Source organism: Nicotiana tabacum, chromosome 17 (genome assembly GCF_000715075.1).
Source record: "Nicotiana tabacum cultivar K326 chromosome 17, ASM71507v2, whole genome shotgun sequence".
Classification (NCBI taxonomy): domain Eukaryota; kingdom Viridiplantae; phylum Streptophyta; class Magnoliopsida; order Solanales; family Solanaceae; genus Nicotiana; species Nicotiana tabacum.
This window is the reverse complement of record NC_134096.1, coordinates 136,191,735-136,208,850: the sequence shown is the minus strand read 5'-3', so window position 1 is coordinate 136,208,850 and position 17,116 is coordinate 136,191,735. Positions and strand designations below refer to the sequence as shown.

Sequence of the window (17,116 nt, the reverse complement as noted above, 5' to 3'; positions counted from 1 at the left end):
GCAGGAGCATCTGTTATAGAACATCAGGTGGATATTCAGGAGGAGGTTCCAGTACAGACTGTACCAGTTGGACCAGTTCAGGTCCCGGAAGGATTCATAGCTACTCCAGTGCTTCAGGATGTTCTAGTCAGTTTGGTGAGTCTTATGGAGGGCGTGGCCCAGAATGGTACATTTTCAGTGGCACCACCCATCTCACAGGCTGGGGGAGGAGCACAAACTCCCACTGCTCTTGCTATGGAGCAGATGGCTCCCCAGAATCAGGCTCCAGCAGTCCCGCCAGTTGGGGTAGTTCAACCAGTTATTGCGTCACAGGCCGGTGATAGGCTCGTCATATCTTCTGAGGCCTTATTGAGACTGGATAAGTTTACTAAGCTCTTTTCAGTTCACTTCAGTGGCACACCTTCTGAGGACCCACATGATTATATTGACCGCTGCCTAGGGTTGGGCATCGGTCGGTTCGGTTCGGTTATGAATATTATCGGTTTAGCATATCGGTTATCGGTTTACAAATATGATAAACCGATAACCAAACCGATAAGATATTAGTTATCGGTTATCGGTTAATCGGTTATGGATCATTATCGGTACGGTTATCGATTTACCCGATAAGATAACTCAATCTAGAGTTAAGCAAAAAAGAGAAGAGTAAAACAGTTTTAAAACTCGTTTCTGGCCACAATGAAAACAGTTTTATAAAACAGTTTTATATCGGTTATGGACAGTAAACACAACTAATTGTGCTAATCTTTCTGCTAGCTTTGACTTAATCTGACCCCTGCAATATAGTTGTTGTATCACATGTCTTACTAATTGTGCTAAAATAGTTTTATATCGGCAACTAATATTCAATGTAATCAACACTACATTGAACAAAGAATCTGCAACAAACATAATCTAACACTACATTGAACAAAGAATCTGCAACTAATATTCAACATAATGTTGCTGCTACAACTTTCCAGTTTCCAACACTACAAACGTCAACATAATGTTGCTGCTAACCCATAAAATCTGTAATTAATAGTTCGACACTACAAACAGTTGTCCAATTGTTTGAAAGAGTAGGGATGACATCGATAGAATCAAACACAACTAATAGTTCAAACACATTAATAATAATACAAAGTAGTAGCAATTTCACCTTAATATTAACAAGTCCAAACATAGTACTAATAGTTCAAATTCAAGTTAACAAGACAACAACTACTCAATCCTTATAGGCTTCACCAAATTGCGCTCCAAACAATGCTCAACATGCCTCATTAAGTATTTAGTACCAGTTTCTCGTGTATTGTAACATAAAACAAGATGACAATGACTACATCTTAATTTTCACCATCCATCATCACCTTCTTCAATCTTTTCATAGTGACTCCGAACATGTGAGATAGCTTTGAGACCACAAAGTCGAGGCATGGTTACACCTATTAAACATAAAAAGAAAAAATATTAAGTCAAGTAATATTTGTAAACATACTATGTGTTTTATAAGTTGAATAATTAACTTACCAAAGTTTTAACTCACAACTATCTAAGATTCTACACATCATCATCGCAAGGTTCGTTTCCAAGTTTGGAAAAATCTATGAGAATATATATTAACAAGTCAAACAACAAAAATATTAAATAAACTATTTATAAAAATAATATACAATCAAACAAATTAAAATATTTCTACCTTGCTCTAGTTGCTCGAGAACATCTAAATCTTGCTCAACACTTACAGATAATGGCTCACTCCGAAGCCAATCTTGAAGGCACACTAGAACATCCACCAATTTAGGAGTCAATGAACTCCTAAATGAATCAAGAATATGCCCTCCAGTGCTAAATGCACATTCGGATACAACACTTGAAATAGGAATAGATAACACATCCTGAGCCATCTCAACAAGAATGGGGAATCTAGGTGAGTTTACTTTCCACCAAAGCAATATATTAGAGTCTGCTATTTCATTTTCAACTTCTTCTGTAAGATATTTTTCCAATTCCGATTTAAAATCTGAACCTCCAATCCCAGCTTTATGTCTTTTTAATTCTTCAAAGAAAGAACCAAAAGCTCCTCCGCTTTGGACACTAATAGTATTCACTAAAAGCGATAAAGTAGAAGTTTCCATTGTGTCCAATGAAGAGTTAGATAAACATAAAGAAGGATGACAACCTTTATCTTTTGAATGAGACTTTACATACTCATCAAATAATGAAGTCATATATGTATGCACTGCCTTCGCGATAATTGACCCTTTTTCTTCAAACATCTTCGCAAGTGCAAAACTAACGGAATCAAACTTGTACCGAGGATCCAACACACATGAAATGAAAATCATCTTGTTCATTTTTTCTGGATCACCCCAATACTTATCAAATTTCTCCTTCATCTTTTTTTGCCATTGAACCCAAAAGAACATCTTCATTTAATATCAATTGTTTCAAGTAAACAGCAATTTCATAAATTTCAAGAAAATGATGATTTGATGTAGCATAAAGTGAGCCAGATACCTTTAAAGTAAGCTTATAAAAGATTTCAAGAATTTTTGTCAATTTCTTTACATCCTCCCAATCACTACTCAAAAGTGTACTTGTAGGACTTCCATCCACAATATCAACAAACTCAAGATGATGTGACAAGCCAATATCATGATCAGTATATTCTAAAATTGCACTCTCATATTCAATAGCCCTATTCAACATCAAGTATGTAGAATTTCACCTTGTAGGAACATCCAAACATAAAGATTTCCTAACTAGATTTTCTTCATCACAACATTCCTTAAACTTTTTCCACCTAGCAGGAGACTGCCTGATATATCTCATTACTTGCCTAATACGTTCAATAGACACAATTGATTCTTTTATACCATCCTGAACAACAAGATTCATAATATGAGCCATACACCTCACGTGAAGGTGCTTACCATTCATGGAATTGGTCCCCCATTTAGTTAACTTCTTAGAAAGCTCCTTCACCGTCACATCATTTGAACTAGCATTATCAACTGTGACAGTGAAAATCTTTTGTAACCCCCACTCTTTCAAACAATTAACAATACTATTTGCCATATCTTCACCCCTATGACTAGAAATTGGACAAAAGATGATAATTCTTTTATGCATTTTTCATTCACTATTAATCCAATGAACAGTAATACACATAATTTATTCGTTATAAGGAAGTCCAAGTATCAGTGGTAAGGCAAACTCTCTGATCTTTAAAAAGCTTCACCAACTTACGTTTTTCCACATTGAAAAGATCAAAACAGTCCCAAGTCACAGTTCTACGTGAAGGAATTCGAAAAAAAGGTTGTGCAATTTTCATAAAATTCATATAACCTTCCTTTTCAACAAACCTGAAAGGAAGTTCATCAACGATCACCATACGACACAAAACCTTCCTACATTGTTCTTGATCAAATTTCTAAGGAACAACATCTATATCACCCTTATTACCCCCGGAACAGGTTGAAAGGCTAATTTTGATTGACTTTTTGCAACATCTAAAGGTATTTTTTTTATAATTGGTTATATGTGTAAGCAGAAATTTCGTACCATTATCTTTTGTATCAGCAAAATATTCTCTTTTGCAATATTTATAGACACCCTTTTGATTTCCTTCCGAATCAATAATTTGGTAAAAATGATCCCATGCAGGAGACCTCTTTTTTCTTTGTCTCCTTACTGTTGATTGAATTGATTGAGATTGTACTGTCGCATTTTAATTAGAAGCTCCACTTTTACCAATCACCTTATCAATTATGATATTTTCAGCCATGCGTTTGTGTCACTGTGAGTTTGAATTTAAAAGAAATCAAGCAACGAGGCAATAAAATCTTAAAAAATGAATTAGAAAAATCTAGACATAAGGAAACTGAAGATGAAAAATCTAGACATAAGGCAACTGAACAAAATACATACTGGTTTATCCTACACCTATTTTCTCTATGATTTTACAATTAATATTCTTAGAAGTTTTTCATTCTTAAAGCTGATTCTACGATTTCCTAGTACAAGACTTAGTTGGAGCAGCATAGACAATTATCATATCATCATAACTCCTTTGCATACCACTAGGAGTGCTTAACGTGGAAGACCAACTTAAACTTGACTAGAAATTGTTAAATGAGTTCCATGTAGACAATGAATATGAATAATTACAGGATTATTTGTTAACTACATTCAAGCAATTAATGTGTTGCACATTGGAATAGTTACCCAAAGTCTAATCTAATCTGAAATTTTGCATAAAACAGATAAGTTGAATTCAACAGACTGGCCAAACCTAGGGCACAATAGGCAAAAACCCTTGAAAAAATCAGTATATTAGCGCGAAACACATAAAAAATCGAAAATCGCAAATACATTTTCCTTTTTGTTTAGCCATCTATTATCCAAAATCAATTGGCCCGACATATTTGGAGTTAGTCGCATTACTAAAAGGGGTATAATCGTAAAACGCCTATTCTCAGAAGTTTTTCATTCTTAATGGTCAAACTCAAAATTTCTTATTAAGGATAAAGGAATTTGAACAAATTAATTTCCTACTAGTTGTGATGGAAAATCAAAGCAGAACATAAACGATTTGGGTAGGCAACTCAAAAATAAACTGATTAGAAAAAATGACATAAAGATGGATTAGAAATCAATAAACGATTGAATCAACTGAAGATGAAGATGAAGGCAAGTAAGCAACTGAAGATGAAGATGAAGCAACTAAAAACTTACACGAAGAATGAAGATGAAGCTGAGGAATGCGGTTGAAAAATGTGAACTGTGAAGCAACTGAAGAGTGAAGAGTCTGAACTCTGAAGAATGCGGTTGACAGTTAAGGCTGAGAAAGAATAGGAAAGAATGAAGCCCTAGCATATCTGCACATGTATATACTTAAGGGTAAAGTAGTAATTTTGTTAATCCTTATTGGGTTATCGGTTAACCCAATAACAGAATTGCCAAACTGAGGCCCGAACCGATAACCCAATAGTAAAAAAATTCTAAACCGTTAACCCAATAACCTAATATCGATAACCCAATAAATAATTAATGGTTCGGGTTATCGGTTTTACCCGATATATGCCCAGCCCTACCGCTACCATGAGGTGCTACGAAACATGGGTATAGTTGAAACCAATGGGGTCGATTTTGCTGTATTTCATATGACGGGTTCTGCCAAGAGGTGGTGGAGAGATTATACATTGACCAGACCAGTTGGATCGCCTGCATTGACCTGGGAGCAGTTTTCACGGCTATTTCTAGAGAAATTCCTCCCTATCACATTAAGAGAGGATTACCGCAAGCAATTTGAGCGTCTACAACAGTGCAGTATGACTGTTACTCAGTATGAGTCCCTTTTTGTGGATTTAGCCCGTCATTCTCTCCTTTTACTACCTACCGAGGGAGAGAGAGTGAGGAGGTTTATTGAGGGACCCACTCACACTATTAGGCTTCAGATGGCCAAGGAGACCAAAAGTGAAATTTCCTTTCAGGCGGCTGCTAATGTCGCGAGGATGATCGAAATGGTTCTTGCATAGGAGAGATGGCAGAGGTCTGATAAGAGGCCTCGTCAGTTTGGTGGTTTCAGTGGTGCCTCGTCTGGAGGCAGGGGTAATTTTGGTAGGGGTCATCCTCCCAGACCGTTTCATTCAGCACTTCAGGCATCTCCCGGTCCTTCAGTGAGTCACAATCCTATTATGCCTTACTCTGGGTAGCCAACATTTAGTGCACATTCATCTCCTATCAGTGCACCACCACTCCAGAGTCACTATAACGGTTATCTGGCCCGTTCGGGTCAGCTTCAGCTTCAGTAGCCACTGCATCAGGATGGGTGTTATGAATGTGTGAACATTGGTCACATTAGGAGGTATTGCCGTAGGTTGTTGAGTAACAGATCTTGACAGGATTCTCGTGCCATCATACCGGTACCGGTTGCTTCACCGCCTGCTCATCCAACTAGAGGTAGGGGTCAGGAAGCTAGAGGTGGAGGTTAGGCCATTAGAGGTGGAGGTCAGGCCGTTAGAGGTGGAGGCCAGCCAGTTAGAGACCGTCCCAGAGACGCAGTTCAGAGTGGTGGGGCCCAACCCCGATTTTATGCTTTTCCAGCTAGGCCTGAGGCTGAGTCATCCGATGTCGTGATCACAGGTATTATTCCAGTTTGCCATAGAGATGCTTCAGTTCTATTTGATTGAGGATCTACTTATTCCTATGTGTCCTCCTATTTTGCTTCGTATTTAGTTGTGCCTCGTGATTCTCTGAGTGCTTCTGTGTGTGTATCTACACCAGTGGGAGACTCTATTATAGTAGACCATGTCTATCATTCATGTTTGATTACTATTGGTAGTCTTGAGACTAGTGTGGATCTTCTACTTCTTGATATGGTAGATTTTGATGTCATCTTGGGTATGGATTGGTTGTCACCTTATCATGCTATATTGGATTGTCATGCCAAGACGGTGACCCTAGCCATGCCGAGGTTACCTCGGTTAGAGTGGAAAGGAACTTCTGATCATTCTACCAGCAAAGTTATTTCTTATATGAAGGCTCGACGTATGGTCGAGAAAGGGTGTCTAGCCTATTTGGCTTATATTCGCGATCCTAATACGGATGTTCCTTCTATGGACTCAGTACCAGTTGTTCGTGCATTTCTAGAAGTATTCCCTGCAGATTCTTCGGGGATGCCACCCGACAGAGATATTAATTTCTTTATTGATTTAGCTTCGGACACTCAGCCCATTTCTATCCCACCATACTGTATGACCCCACCAGAGTTCAAAGAATTGAAGGAGCAGTTACAAGACTTGCTTGATCAGGGATTCATTAGACCCAGTGTCTCGCCCTGGGGTGCATCCGTGTTATGTGTAAAGAAAAAAGATGGTTCAATGCGAATATGTATAGATTATCGGCAGTTGAACAAGGCTACTATCAAGAACAAGTATTCACTACCAAGAATTGATGACTTATTCGATCAGCTTCAGGGTGCCAAGGTGTTTTCAAAAATTGACTTGAGGTCTAGTTACCATCAGTTGAAGATTAGGACATCTTATGTCCCTAAGACAACTTTTCGGACTCGGTACAGGCATTACGAATTCCTAGTGATGTCATTTGGGTTGACAAATGCCCCAGCAGCATTTATGGATTTGATAAATCGAGTATTCAAGCCCTATTTTGATTCTTTTGTGGTTGTATTCATTGATGATATCTTGATTTGCTCCATCAGTCGAGAAGAGCATGAGCAACATCTTCGGAGTGTGCTGCAGACTTTGAAGATTAATCAATTATATGCTAAATTTTCAAAATGCGAGTTTTGGTTAAACTCATTCGCCTTTTTGGGGCATGTTGTATTGGCAGAAGGCATAAAGGTGGATCCTAAGAAGATTGAGGCTATTCAAAATTGGCCTAGACCTACTTCAGTCACAGAGATCCAGAGTTTCCTGGGTTTGGCAGGTTATTATCGTCGGTTCGTGGAAGGGTTTTTATCTATAGAAAGCCCATTGACCAAACTGACCCAGAAAGGTGCCCCATTCAGATGGTCAGATGAGTGTGAGTTGAGCTTTCATAAGCTCAAGACCGCTTTGACTACGGCGCCAGTGTTGGTATTACCCACAAGTTCAGGATCGTATATGGTATATTGTGACGTATCTCACATTGGGCTTGGTGCAGTATTAATGCAAGATGGCAAGGTAATTGCATATGCGTCGCGGCAATTGAAAGTTCACGAGAAGAATTATCCTGTTCATGACTTAGAATTGGCAGCCATTGTTCATGCGCTGAAGATTTGGAGGCATTACCTCTACGGTGTCTCGTGTGAGGTATTTACTGATCATCGTAGCCTTCAATATCTGTTCAAACAAAAAGATCTTAATTTGAGGCAGAGAAGATGGTTGGAGTTGTTGAAAGACTATGATATCACCATTTTGTATCACCCCGGAAAGGCTAATGTGGTGGCCGATGCTTTGAGTAGAAAGGCTGTGAGTATGGGCAACCTTGCTTATATTCCGGTTGGTGAGAGACCATTAGCTATAGATGTCCAGACTTTGGCTAATCAGTTTGTGAGGTTAGATGTTTCGGAACATAGTTAGGTTCTAGCTTGCACAATTGCTCGGTCTTCTTTATATGAGCACATCAGAGAACGACAGTATGATGATCCTCATTTACCTGTCCTTAAGGACACAGTGCGGCACGGTGATGCCAAACATGCTTTTGTGGGGGAAGATGGAGTTCTACGAATGCAGGGTCGTATTTGTGTGCCTAATGTGGATGGGCTTCGTGAATTAATTCTAGAAGAGGCCCACAGTTTCAGATATTCTATTCATCCAGGTGCCGCCAAAATGTATCAAGATTTGCGGCAACATTATTGGGGGAGTAGAATGAAGAAGGATGTAGTTGCATATTTAGCTCAGTGTCTAAATTGTCAGCAAGTCAAGTATGAGCATCAGAGACCAGGTGGTTTGCTTCAGAAGTTAGAAATTTTCGAGTGGAAGTGGGAGCGTATCACTATAGATTTTGTTATTGGGATCCCACGGACTCAGAGAAAATTTGACGTAGTTTGGGTCATTGTGGATAGGTTGACCAAGTCAGCACATTTCATACCAGTGGCAGTTACCTATTCTTCAGAGCGGTTAGCCGAAATTTACATTCGTGAGATTGTCCGCCTTCACGGTGTGCCCGTGTTTATTATTTCAGATCGAGGTACGCAATTTACCTCACACTTCTGGAGGGTTGTACAATGTGAGTTAGGCACGCGGGTTGAGTTGAGCACAACATTTCATCCACAGACAGATGGACAGTCAGAGCGCACCATTCAGATATTGGCAGATATGCTTCGCTCTTGTGTTATAGACTTTGGAGGTTCTTGGGATCAGTTCTTGCCACTTGCGGAGTTTGCTTATAATAATAGCTACCAGTGCGGCACGATGGTGCCAAGCAGGTTACTATTGGAGATAACAAATTTTTGAGGATGCAGGGTCGTGTTTGTGTGCCTAATGTGGATGGAATTCGTGAGATGATTCTTAAGGAGGCTCACAGTTCCCGGTATTCTATTCATCCGGGCGCCGCCAAGATGTATCAGGACTTGCGGCAACATTATTGGTGGAGGAGGATGAAGAAGGACATAGTTGCTTATGTAGCTCGGTGTCTAAATTGTCAGCAAGTAAAGTATGAGCATCGGAGACCTGGTGGTTTGCTACAGAAGATAGAGATTCCTGAGTGGAAGTGGGAATATATTACTATGGATTTCGTTGTTGAACTCCCACGGACTCAGAGGAAGTTCGACGCAGTTTGGGTCATTGTGGACAGGCTGACTAAGTAAGCGTATTTCATTCCTATGCCAGTTACCTATTCTTCGGAGCGGTTGGCAGATATTTACATCCGCGAGATCGTCCGTCTTCACGGTGCGCCCGTGCCTATCATTTCTGATCGAGGTACGCAGTTCACCTCGCACTTCTGAAGGGCAGTACATCGTGAGTTGGGTACGTGGGTTGAGTTGAGCACAACGTTTAATCCTCAGACGGACGGACAGTCCAAGCGTACTATTCATATCTTGGAGGATATGCTCCGCGCATATGTTATGGACTTTGGAGGATCGTGGGGTCAGTTCTTGCCCCTTGCAGAGTTCGCCTACAACAACATCTACCAATCGAGCATTCAGATAGCTCCCTATGAGGCATTATATGGTAGGCGATATCGGTCACCAGTTGGGTGGTTCGAGCCGGGGGAGGCTCGATTGTTGGGTACAGATCTAGTACAGGATGCCTTGGATAAGGTCAAGATTATTCAGGATTGACTTCGCACAACTCAGTCCAGGCAGAAGAGTTATGCCGACCGTATAGTTCGTGATGTTGCATTCATGGTCGGAGAGAGAGTGTTGCTTTGGGTATCACCCATGAAGGGTGTAATGAGATTCGAAAAGAATGGCAAGTTAAGCCTTAGGTATATCGGGCCCTTTGAGATTTTGGAGAGAGTGGGCGAGGTGGCTTACAAGCTCGCATTGCCACCTAGTTTAGCATATGTTCATCCAGTATTCCATGTGTCCATGCTCCAGAAGTACCATGACGATCCGTCCCATGTATTAGATTTCAGCTCTGTCCAGTTGGACAAGGATTTGACTTACGAGGAAGAGCCGGTGGCTATTCTAGCCCGGCAGGTTCGATAACTGAGGTCTAAGAGTTATTCTTCAGTTTGAGTGCAGTGAAGAGGTCAGCCCATTGAGGCATCTACTTGGGAGTCCGAGTCAGATATGCAGAGTAGTTATCCACATCTTTTCACCAGCTCAGGTACTATTCTATGTCCGTTCGAGGACGAACGGTTATTTTAGAGGTGGAGAATGTGCTGATCTAATAAGTCATCTTATGTTTTAAAACCTAATTATGTGATTTGAAGCCTTAAAAATCTCATTTTTACCCTCTTCGAGTTGCGTGCATGGTCGGGGCGTATTTTTGGAAAGCTTTTATGTTAAAAACTGTGAAAAATATGAAATATTGCTTTGAAAATTATTTGGGTTGACTTTGATCAATGTTTTAAGTAAACGGACCCAGATCCATATTTTAACGGTCCCGTTAGGTCCGTATCGTAATTTGGGACCTCGACGTATGCCCGAAATCGAATTCCGAGGTTGCTAGCTCGAGATATGGAATTTTGATGAAAAATTAAAAGTTGAAAGTTTAATAATTTTTAGAATTTACTAATGTTTGCTTTTGTTGATACCGGGTCCATATTTTGGTTCCGGAGTCCGATACAGGTCCACTATAATATTTATGACTTGTCTGTCGAATTTGGTGAGAAACGAAGTTCATTTGATGTGATTCGGACGTTCGGTTGTGAAAATAGAAGTTTTAAAGTTTTCTTGAAATTTTCATTGGATTTGGTGTTCGATTCGTAGTTCTAGGTGTTATTTTGGTGATTTGATCACGCGAGCAAGTTCATATGATGTTTTAGGACTTGTGTGCATGTTTGGTTTGGAGCTCCGAGGGCTCGGATGAGTTTCGGATAGGCTACGGGTGTTTTGAAACTTAGAAATCCGGTTTTTCTGCAGTTTTAAGTGCCTTCTGGTTTCTTCTTTGCGTTCGTGAAGGTACTCTCGCGAACGCGAAGTGTGAGTTGGGCTGGGGGATGGTTTGTTCTACGCGAATGCGAGGCCATGGTCGCAAACGCGGAGCATTGGGGGTCTGCTCTTCGCGAACGCGACAGGCAACACGCGAATGCTATTGGAGGTGGGCTGGGGATCAGTGGGCTGTTCTACGCGAACACAAAACGAGTCTCGCGAAGGCGATGGCCAGTGGGGATAGACCATCACGAACGCGTGCAATCCTTCACGAATGTGAAAGCCATTCAAGCTGCTGCACTTCGCGAACGCTGCAGGCCCTTCGCGAACGCGAAGAAGGCCTGGCACCCAGACCTTAAAACAGAACCAAAACAGGATTTTACCCATTTTTTCATAAACTCTCCATTAGATCTCGGCCTAGGTGCGATTTTGAAAGGAAAACTCAACATCAATTCATAGGTTTGTACCCTTTAACTTATTTTCTTCCATTTCTATCATCAACCATTAAATTCATATCCCTAATCTTTGTTCTTTCATGGTAGAAAACTAGGGATTTAGGAAGAATTGGGTTTTTTTTGCAAATTAGGGATTTAGACCTCAATTTAGGGTCGGATTCCAAAACTAATTATATAATCGGGCTCGGGGGTGAACGGGTAAATGAATTTTGGTCCGAACCTCGGGTTTTGACCAAGCGGGCCCGGGGTCAATTTTTGACTTTTTGGGAGAAAGTTTAGGGAATCTAAATTTATGCATTGTAATTGATTTTTTTAGCAATATTTGATATTATTGAGTCATTTGTGGATAGATACGAATGATTTGGAGGTTGATTCTAGAGGAAAAGCGGTAATTGAGCATTGAGTGGCCTTTGGAGCGAGGTAAGTGTTGTGTCTAACCTTGACTTGAGAGAATATGACTTGCTTGTCTATTTGCTACATGTTTAAATATTGGGGAACAACTTATAAGTGAGGTGACGAGTACTTACGCATTGTAGTCGGGTTAAAGCATGCGAGCGGGGCTTGGTTTCTTGCAATTATAGCTTCCTTTGTTCATGTTATCAATGTTTAGATTAGTATTGTTAAATTGATCGTTCTTATCATGTTTACGGATCTTCTAGTGATAATTGAGTATTGATTCCGAAGTTGAGGTTGATATTGTAGAACCAAATATTGAAGTAAGGCTTGTACTTGTTATTCTATCTCCCTGTTGTTATTTGTTCATTGCATTATGGTAAGGGAGAGTGTTAATGCACGAAGGGTGATGCCGTGCCATATTGTGAGTGTTAATACACGAAGGGTGATGCTGTGCCATATTGTGAGTGCTAATACACGAAGGGTGATGCCGTGCCATATTGTGAATGTTAATGTACGAAGGGTGATACCATGCCATATTGTGAGAGTTAATGCATGAAGGGTGAAGTCGTGCTGTATCTATTGATTTATATTGTGAGGCCGAGAGTAAAAGCACGAAGGGTGATGCCGTGCAATTTTCTTCATTGTGTTTATTTATTTTTTCACTGGTTAAAAGCATGTAGACTTTTCTGGTTATCATTTTCGCTGTATCTCCTATATCATGTGCCCCTTTAGCATGTTCCCCCTCCCAATAGTACATGTTTAGCTGTTACTGTTATTTTCTTGTACATATACTGTTATCTGCACAGGTTTATTATGTGGGTGTCTTGTCATAGCCTCGTCACTACTTCGTCGAGGTTAGGCTCGACACTTACGAGTACATGGGGTCGGTTGTACTGATACTACACTCTGCACTTTCTGTGCAGATTTTGGTATTGGTCCCAGCTGATCGAGAGGTGTAGCAGCTCGGACTGGTTCATCAGAGACTCAAAGTAGATCTGTTGGTGTTCGCAGACCTTGAAGTCCCCGTCTATCTTTTCAGTTTTCCTTTTTTTACTGTTTCTTTCGTTCAAACAGTTGTACTTCTTTCAGGCCTTTACTTGTAGTAAAATCTTAGAAGTTCGTGAATTGTGACTCCAGATCCGGGTAGTAGTGTATATATTGAGGATGTTATAAATTTTTGCACTTATTTTAACTCGTTATAGCTTAGTTGCTGTTATTTACTGAAATGTATAAGAATTGGCTTGATGAATTCTCTTAAGTTGGTTTGCCTAGCAAGTGAAATGTTAGGTGCTATCACGGTCCCGACGGTGAAAATTTCGGGTCGTGACATAAGTTGATACCTTGCAGAATTTCTTTTGCTTCTGCAAGGTTATTGTTGCACTGCCCATAAAATTCTGCAAATGCTTGCAACATATGACCATTATGATCCCTGATAATACCACCACCATCCGCTGAGCCTGGATTATCCTTACTGCAACCATCCACATTCAATTTGACCCATCCTAGGTCTAGTTTCTTCCACCTAATTGCCTTTGAGTGAATGGAAAGTTTTAGTTTTTCCACAAATGTACACTTGTCATGCCAAAGTAAAGGAAGCTGTAAGGAAGGGAATTGACAATTGAGGATCAAAGTTAAGCATTTTGATACTTGCTGAATAATATGCCACGCAAACATGGTTCTATTATCAAATCTAGCTGAACACCTGCTCCTCCAGATTTCCCAACAAATGACTGATAGTAAGCATTGAAGTAGACTTGAATGAACTTCATTTCTACCTTTAGCTAACCACCACTTCATAGCTCTCTGCCTCAAATGGCTATTAGTCACTTTGATGCCACAAGAATTACAGAAAAAGGACTAGACTTGTCTTGCTATGTGGCTATCACTGAACAAGTGAGAAATAGTTTCTTTTTCACGCTGATTGCAACAGTTGCATATGGAAGGAATCATATTTACAAACTTCTTGATATTATCATATGTTTAAACTCTAATTTGTAACAATCTCATTATGAAAAAGGAGATTTTAAAAGGAACCTTCTTGTGCCAAATCTTGATATTAGACAAAGTTATTCCATTCTTTTTCCTAATAATTTGCCATGCAAACTTACAACTGAAGACCCCTGTGCTTTCAGGTATCCAGTATGGACAGTCCATTTTATCTTCATTGATCTCAACTTTTTGAACACTATTGACCACATTAATTGGGAGATTGTCCAGTAGTTTCTCAGTCAACAAGGTTCCTTCACTGATGAACTCTTTCACTTTGATATTTTTGGATGTCTTTATGCCCTGAACCAAATTAGCTAAAGGTCCAAGGTCAGACCAATTGTCCCACCAAAAGGACACCTCTCCACATCCAAGTTTCCAGAAAATGAATGGTTCAGCCTCTTCTTTGATATCCATGAGCCTCTTCCAGGTATGTGATTGCCCATATTCCCACATCTTGGCCACCGGATGAAATCTTTTACAATACTCAGCCTCCCAGAATTGATTAAGCAAAGTCTTTTGAGACCTAAATTTTCACCAAAGCTTGACAGCAAAAACCTTATAAATATCTTGTAAGGATCTGAATCCAGCTCCCTCTTCAACTACTAGAAAGCATAGGTCATTCCAGGATTTCCAGTGCCTTTTGTTATTATTCTCATTCTTCCCCCAGAAAAAATTAGCAATAATTCTCTCAATTTATGAAATCACTGTTTCAAAAGGGGAGTGGGGGAGGGGGGGGGTTAACAATATGGCATAAATGTAGAGGCAATGCATGTAGAACTGATTTGATTAAAACTGCCTTCCCTTCTTAAGAGAGAAGTCTGCCTTGCCATCCTTTTAATATTTTGGCAACCTTAGCCACTATGCTCTTAAAATATATTACCTTTTTCCTACCCACATATATTGGAAACCCAAGGTATTACATAGAAAATTGACACTGAGAAAAGCTAGTGATTCTCCTAATGTCATTGATAGTTGGCGCATCATCATGCAATGTGACATAAAAGACAGATTTCTCTTTATTCACTAGTTGGCCTGACACTTGTTCATATACCCTTAGCTGTCATCATCAGTCTCAAAGACGCAGAATCACAAGAGGAGAAAAGGATGGTGTCATCTGCATAACATAGATGAGTAATATGTGGCCCATTCTTATCTGCATAGTATGGTATAAAGTTTAATTCCAGTAGATTATCCATCAACCTGGACAGAAGCTCTGCCCCAATAACAAATAACGAGGGAGAGAGAGGATCCCCTTGCTTTATTCCTCTGCTAGATTTAAAGAAACCATGTCTAATACCATTAATATTGATAAAATACCAAATATTAGACATTAGCCTCCAAACACTCTCAATCCAGCATTCAGAAAATCCGATCTGAGAACATGACACAGATACTCCCAAGAGACCCTATCATATGCTTTAGCCATATCTAACTTCAATACAACATTATCACATGGAGAGGGTTTTGTTATATTGTGAATCATATCCTGTGTCATCATGATATTGTCTCTGATTGGCTTTCCTATAATGAACCATGTTTGATTAGGGGATATAAGCTTCTACATCATAGGAGTTAATCTCTGATTCATTAGTTTGGAAATAATCTTGCATGAAAAGTTGCTAAGACTTATAGGTCTTAGCTCACTGAAAGACTCTGGGCAGTCCACCTTAGGCACTAGGATAAGATATGTATGAGTAATTGCCTTAGGAATCTGATTACTTACAAAAAAGTCAAGAATCATTAGCATTAAATCCTCATTGATGATCTCCCAACATGCATGGTAGAACTTCCCAGATACTCCATCAGGCCTTGAGGTACTCCGTGAGCTCATTGAGAACACCACTCCTTTGAATTCCTCCATCGTAGGGACTGCATTTAGCATCACATTATCTACCACATCAATGAGTTTAGGAATACAATTGAGAGCTGAGAAGTCATTAACATAACTATCTTTTATGAATTATTTTTGGAAATAGAAGACAGACTCCTTTGCAATCTCTTCTTCCCCTTCAATCCAGTTTCCATCATTCCCCCTAATCTTCTTTAGAGATAATCTCTTCTTCCTTCCTTTAATAATCGAATGAAAAAACCTTGAGTTCACCTCACCCTGCACAAACCATTTCACCCCAGATTTTTGTTTCCAGAATGATTCCTCCTTCTTGTATGCCCTAATCAGGAGAGAATTTGCATGATTTAATTCACCTCTATTCATATCTGTGTTGTCATTGATGATTTTTTCCTCCAGTTCCCTCACCTTTTCTTCCATTTTAATAACCTTCTCAAAGATATTTCCAATAGAAGATCTTGACCATTCTGACAATTTCTTGCAAGTGTTTTTCAACTTGAGATGGAACCTCCACATTGGAGATCCTTGTACTTCCACATTCCAAGCTCTTTCAACTGGTTCTTTAGTCCAGAGATCTAAAAACCTGAAATACTTAATAGGTTCTCTTTGTGTATATTTGGTAATGACAAAGAGATGAGAATGGTCTTATCTTGTCCTAATCAAATGATTGACACTGGTAGAATCAAAGATATTTAACCACTCATGTTAACAAGTATCCTATCCAATCTCTTCCAAACCCTCTTATCAACTTGCCAACCATTACACCATGTAAAAGTAGAGCCCGAATAACCAGGGTCAATGAGATCACAATCCATAATACATTGCAAAAAGGATAAACTTTTGGACATTCTGTGAGGGCTCCCACCTTGTTTCTCAACAGGGTCGACAATGCAATCAAAATCCCCTGCAATGTACTGAGAAAGACTGTATCTGTCTGAGATGTTTTTAACGTTCTCCCACAAGTCTTTCCTAAAGTCAGCAATGCATTTAACATACACAAAAGTAATGAGGATATTAGTCCCCATCCAGTTAAAGCTACAAGTAACTTTCTGCTCACTCTCTTCAACCACCCTACAATCCACTGCCTCATCCCAGAAGATCAATATTTGACAGTTGCTGTTAGAATATGCATTAGCAAAACCCATTATTCTTTTGAATTTGTCCAATTTATCAACTTTGCAAAATGGTTCACAAATGGCTACAAATGGAGTTTTTATGATCTACTAATTTGTCTCAATCTCTCAAGAGCACCATTAGAAGTAATGCTCCTGATATTCTAGAAAAGAGACCTAAACATTGATTAGTTGGACAAATGTAATTCCTGTGCTCCAGACACAGGCTGTTGATTAGAGTGCCTACCACCTCTTCCTCCTGATGCTTGTTTGCCTCATCTATTGTTCCCCC

General features: G+C 39.6%; 1 protein-coding gene across 1 annotated transcript; it reads right to left on the bottom strand.

Moving 5' to 3' along the window:
• Positions 1 to 15,826: 15,826 nt before the first annotated feature.
• LOC107761696 (uncharacterized) lies at positions 15,827 to 16,857 on the bottom strand. The gene is made up of 2 exons (XM_016579948.1): positions 16,410 to 16,857; positions 15,827 to 16,272 (listed from the first exon to the last, which is right to left on the bottom strand). Exons 1-2 carry the CDS (start codon positions 16,855 to 16,857, stop codon positions 15,827 to 15,829), a joined length of 894 nt encoding a protein of 297 aa, XP_016435434.1.
• Positions 16,858 to 17,116: the final 259 nt, after the last annotated feature.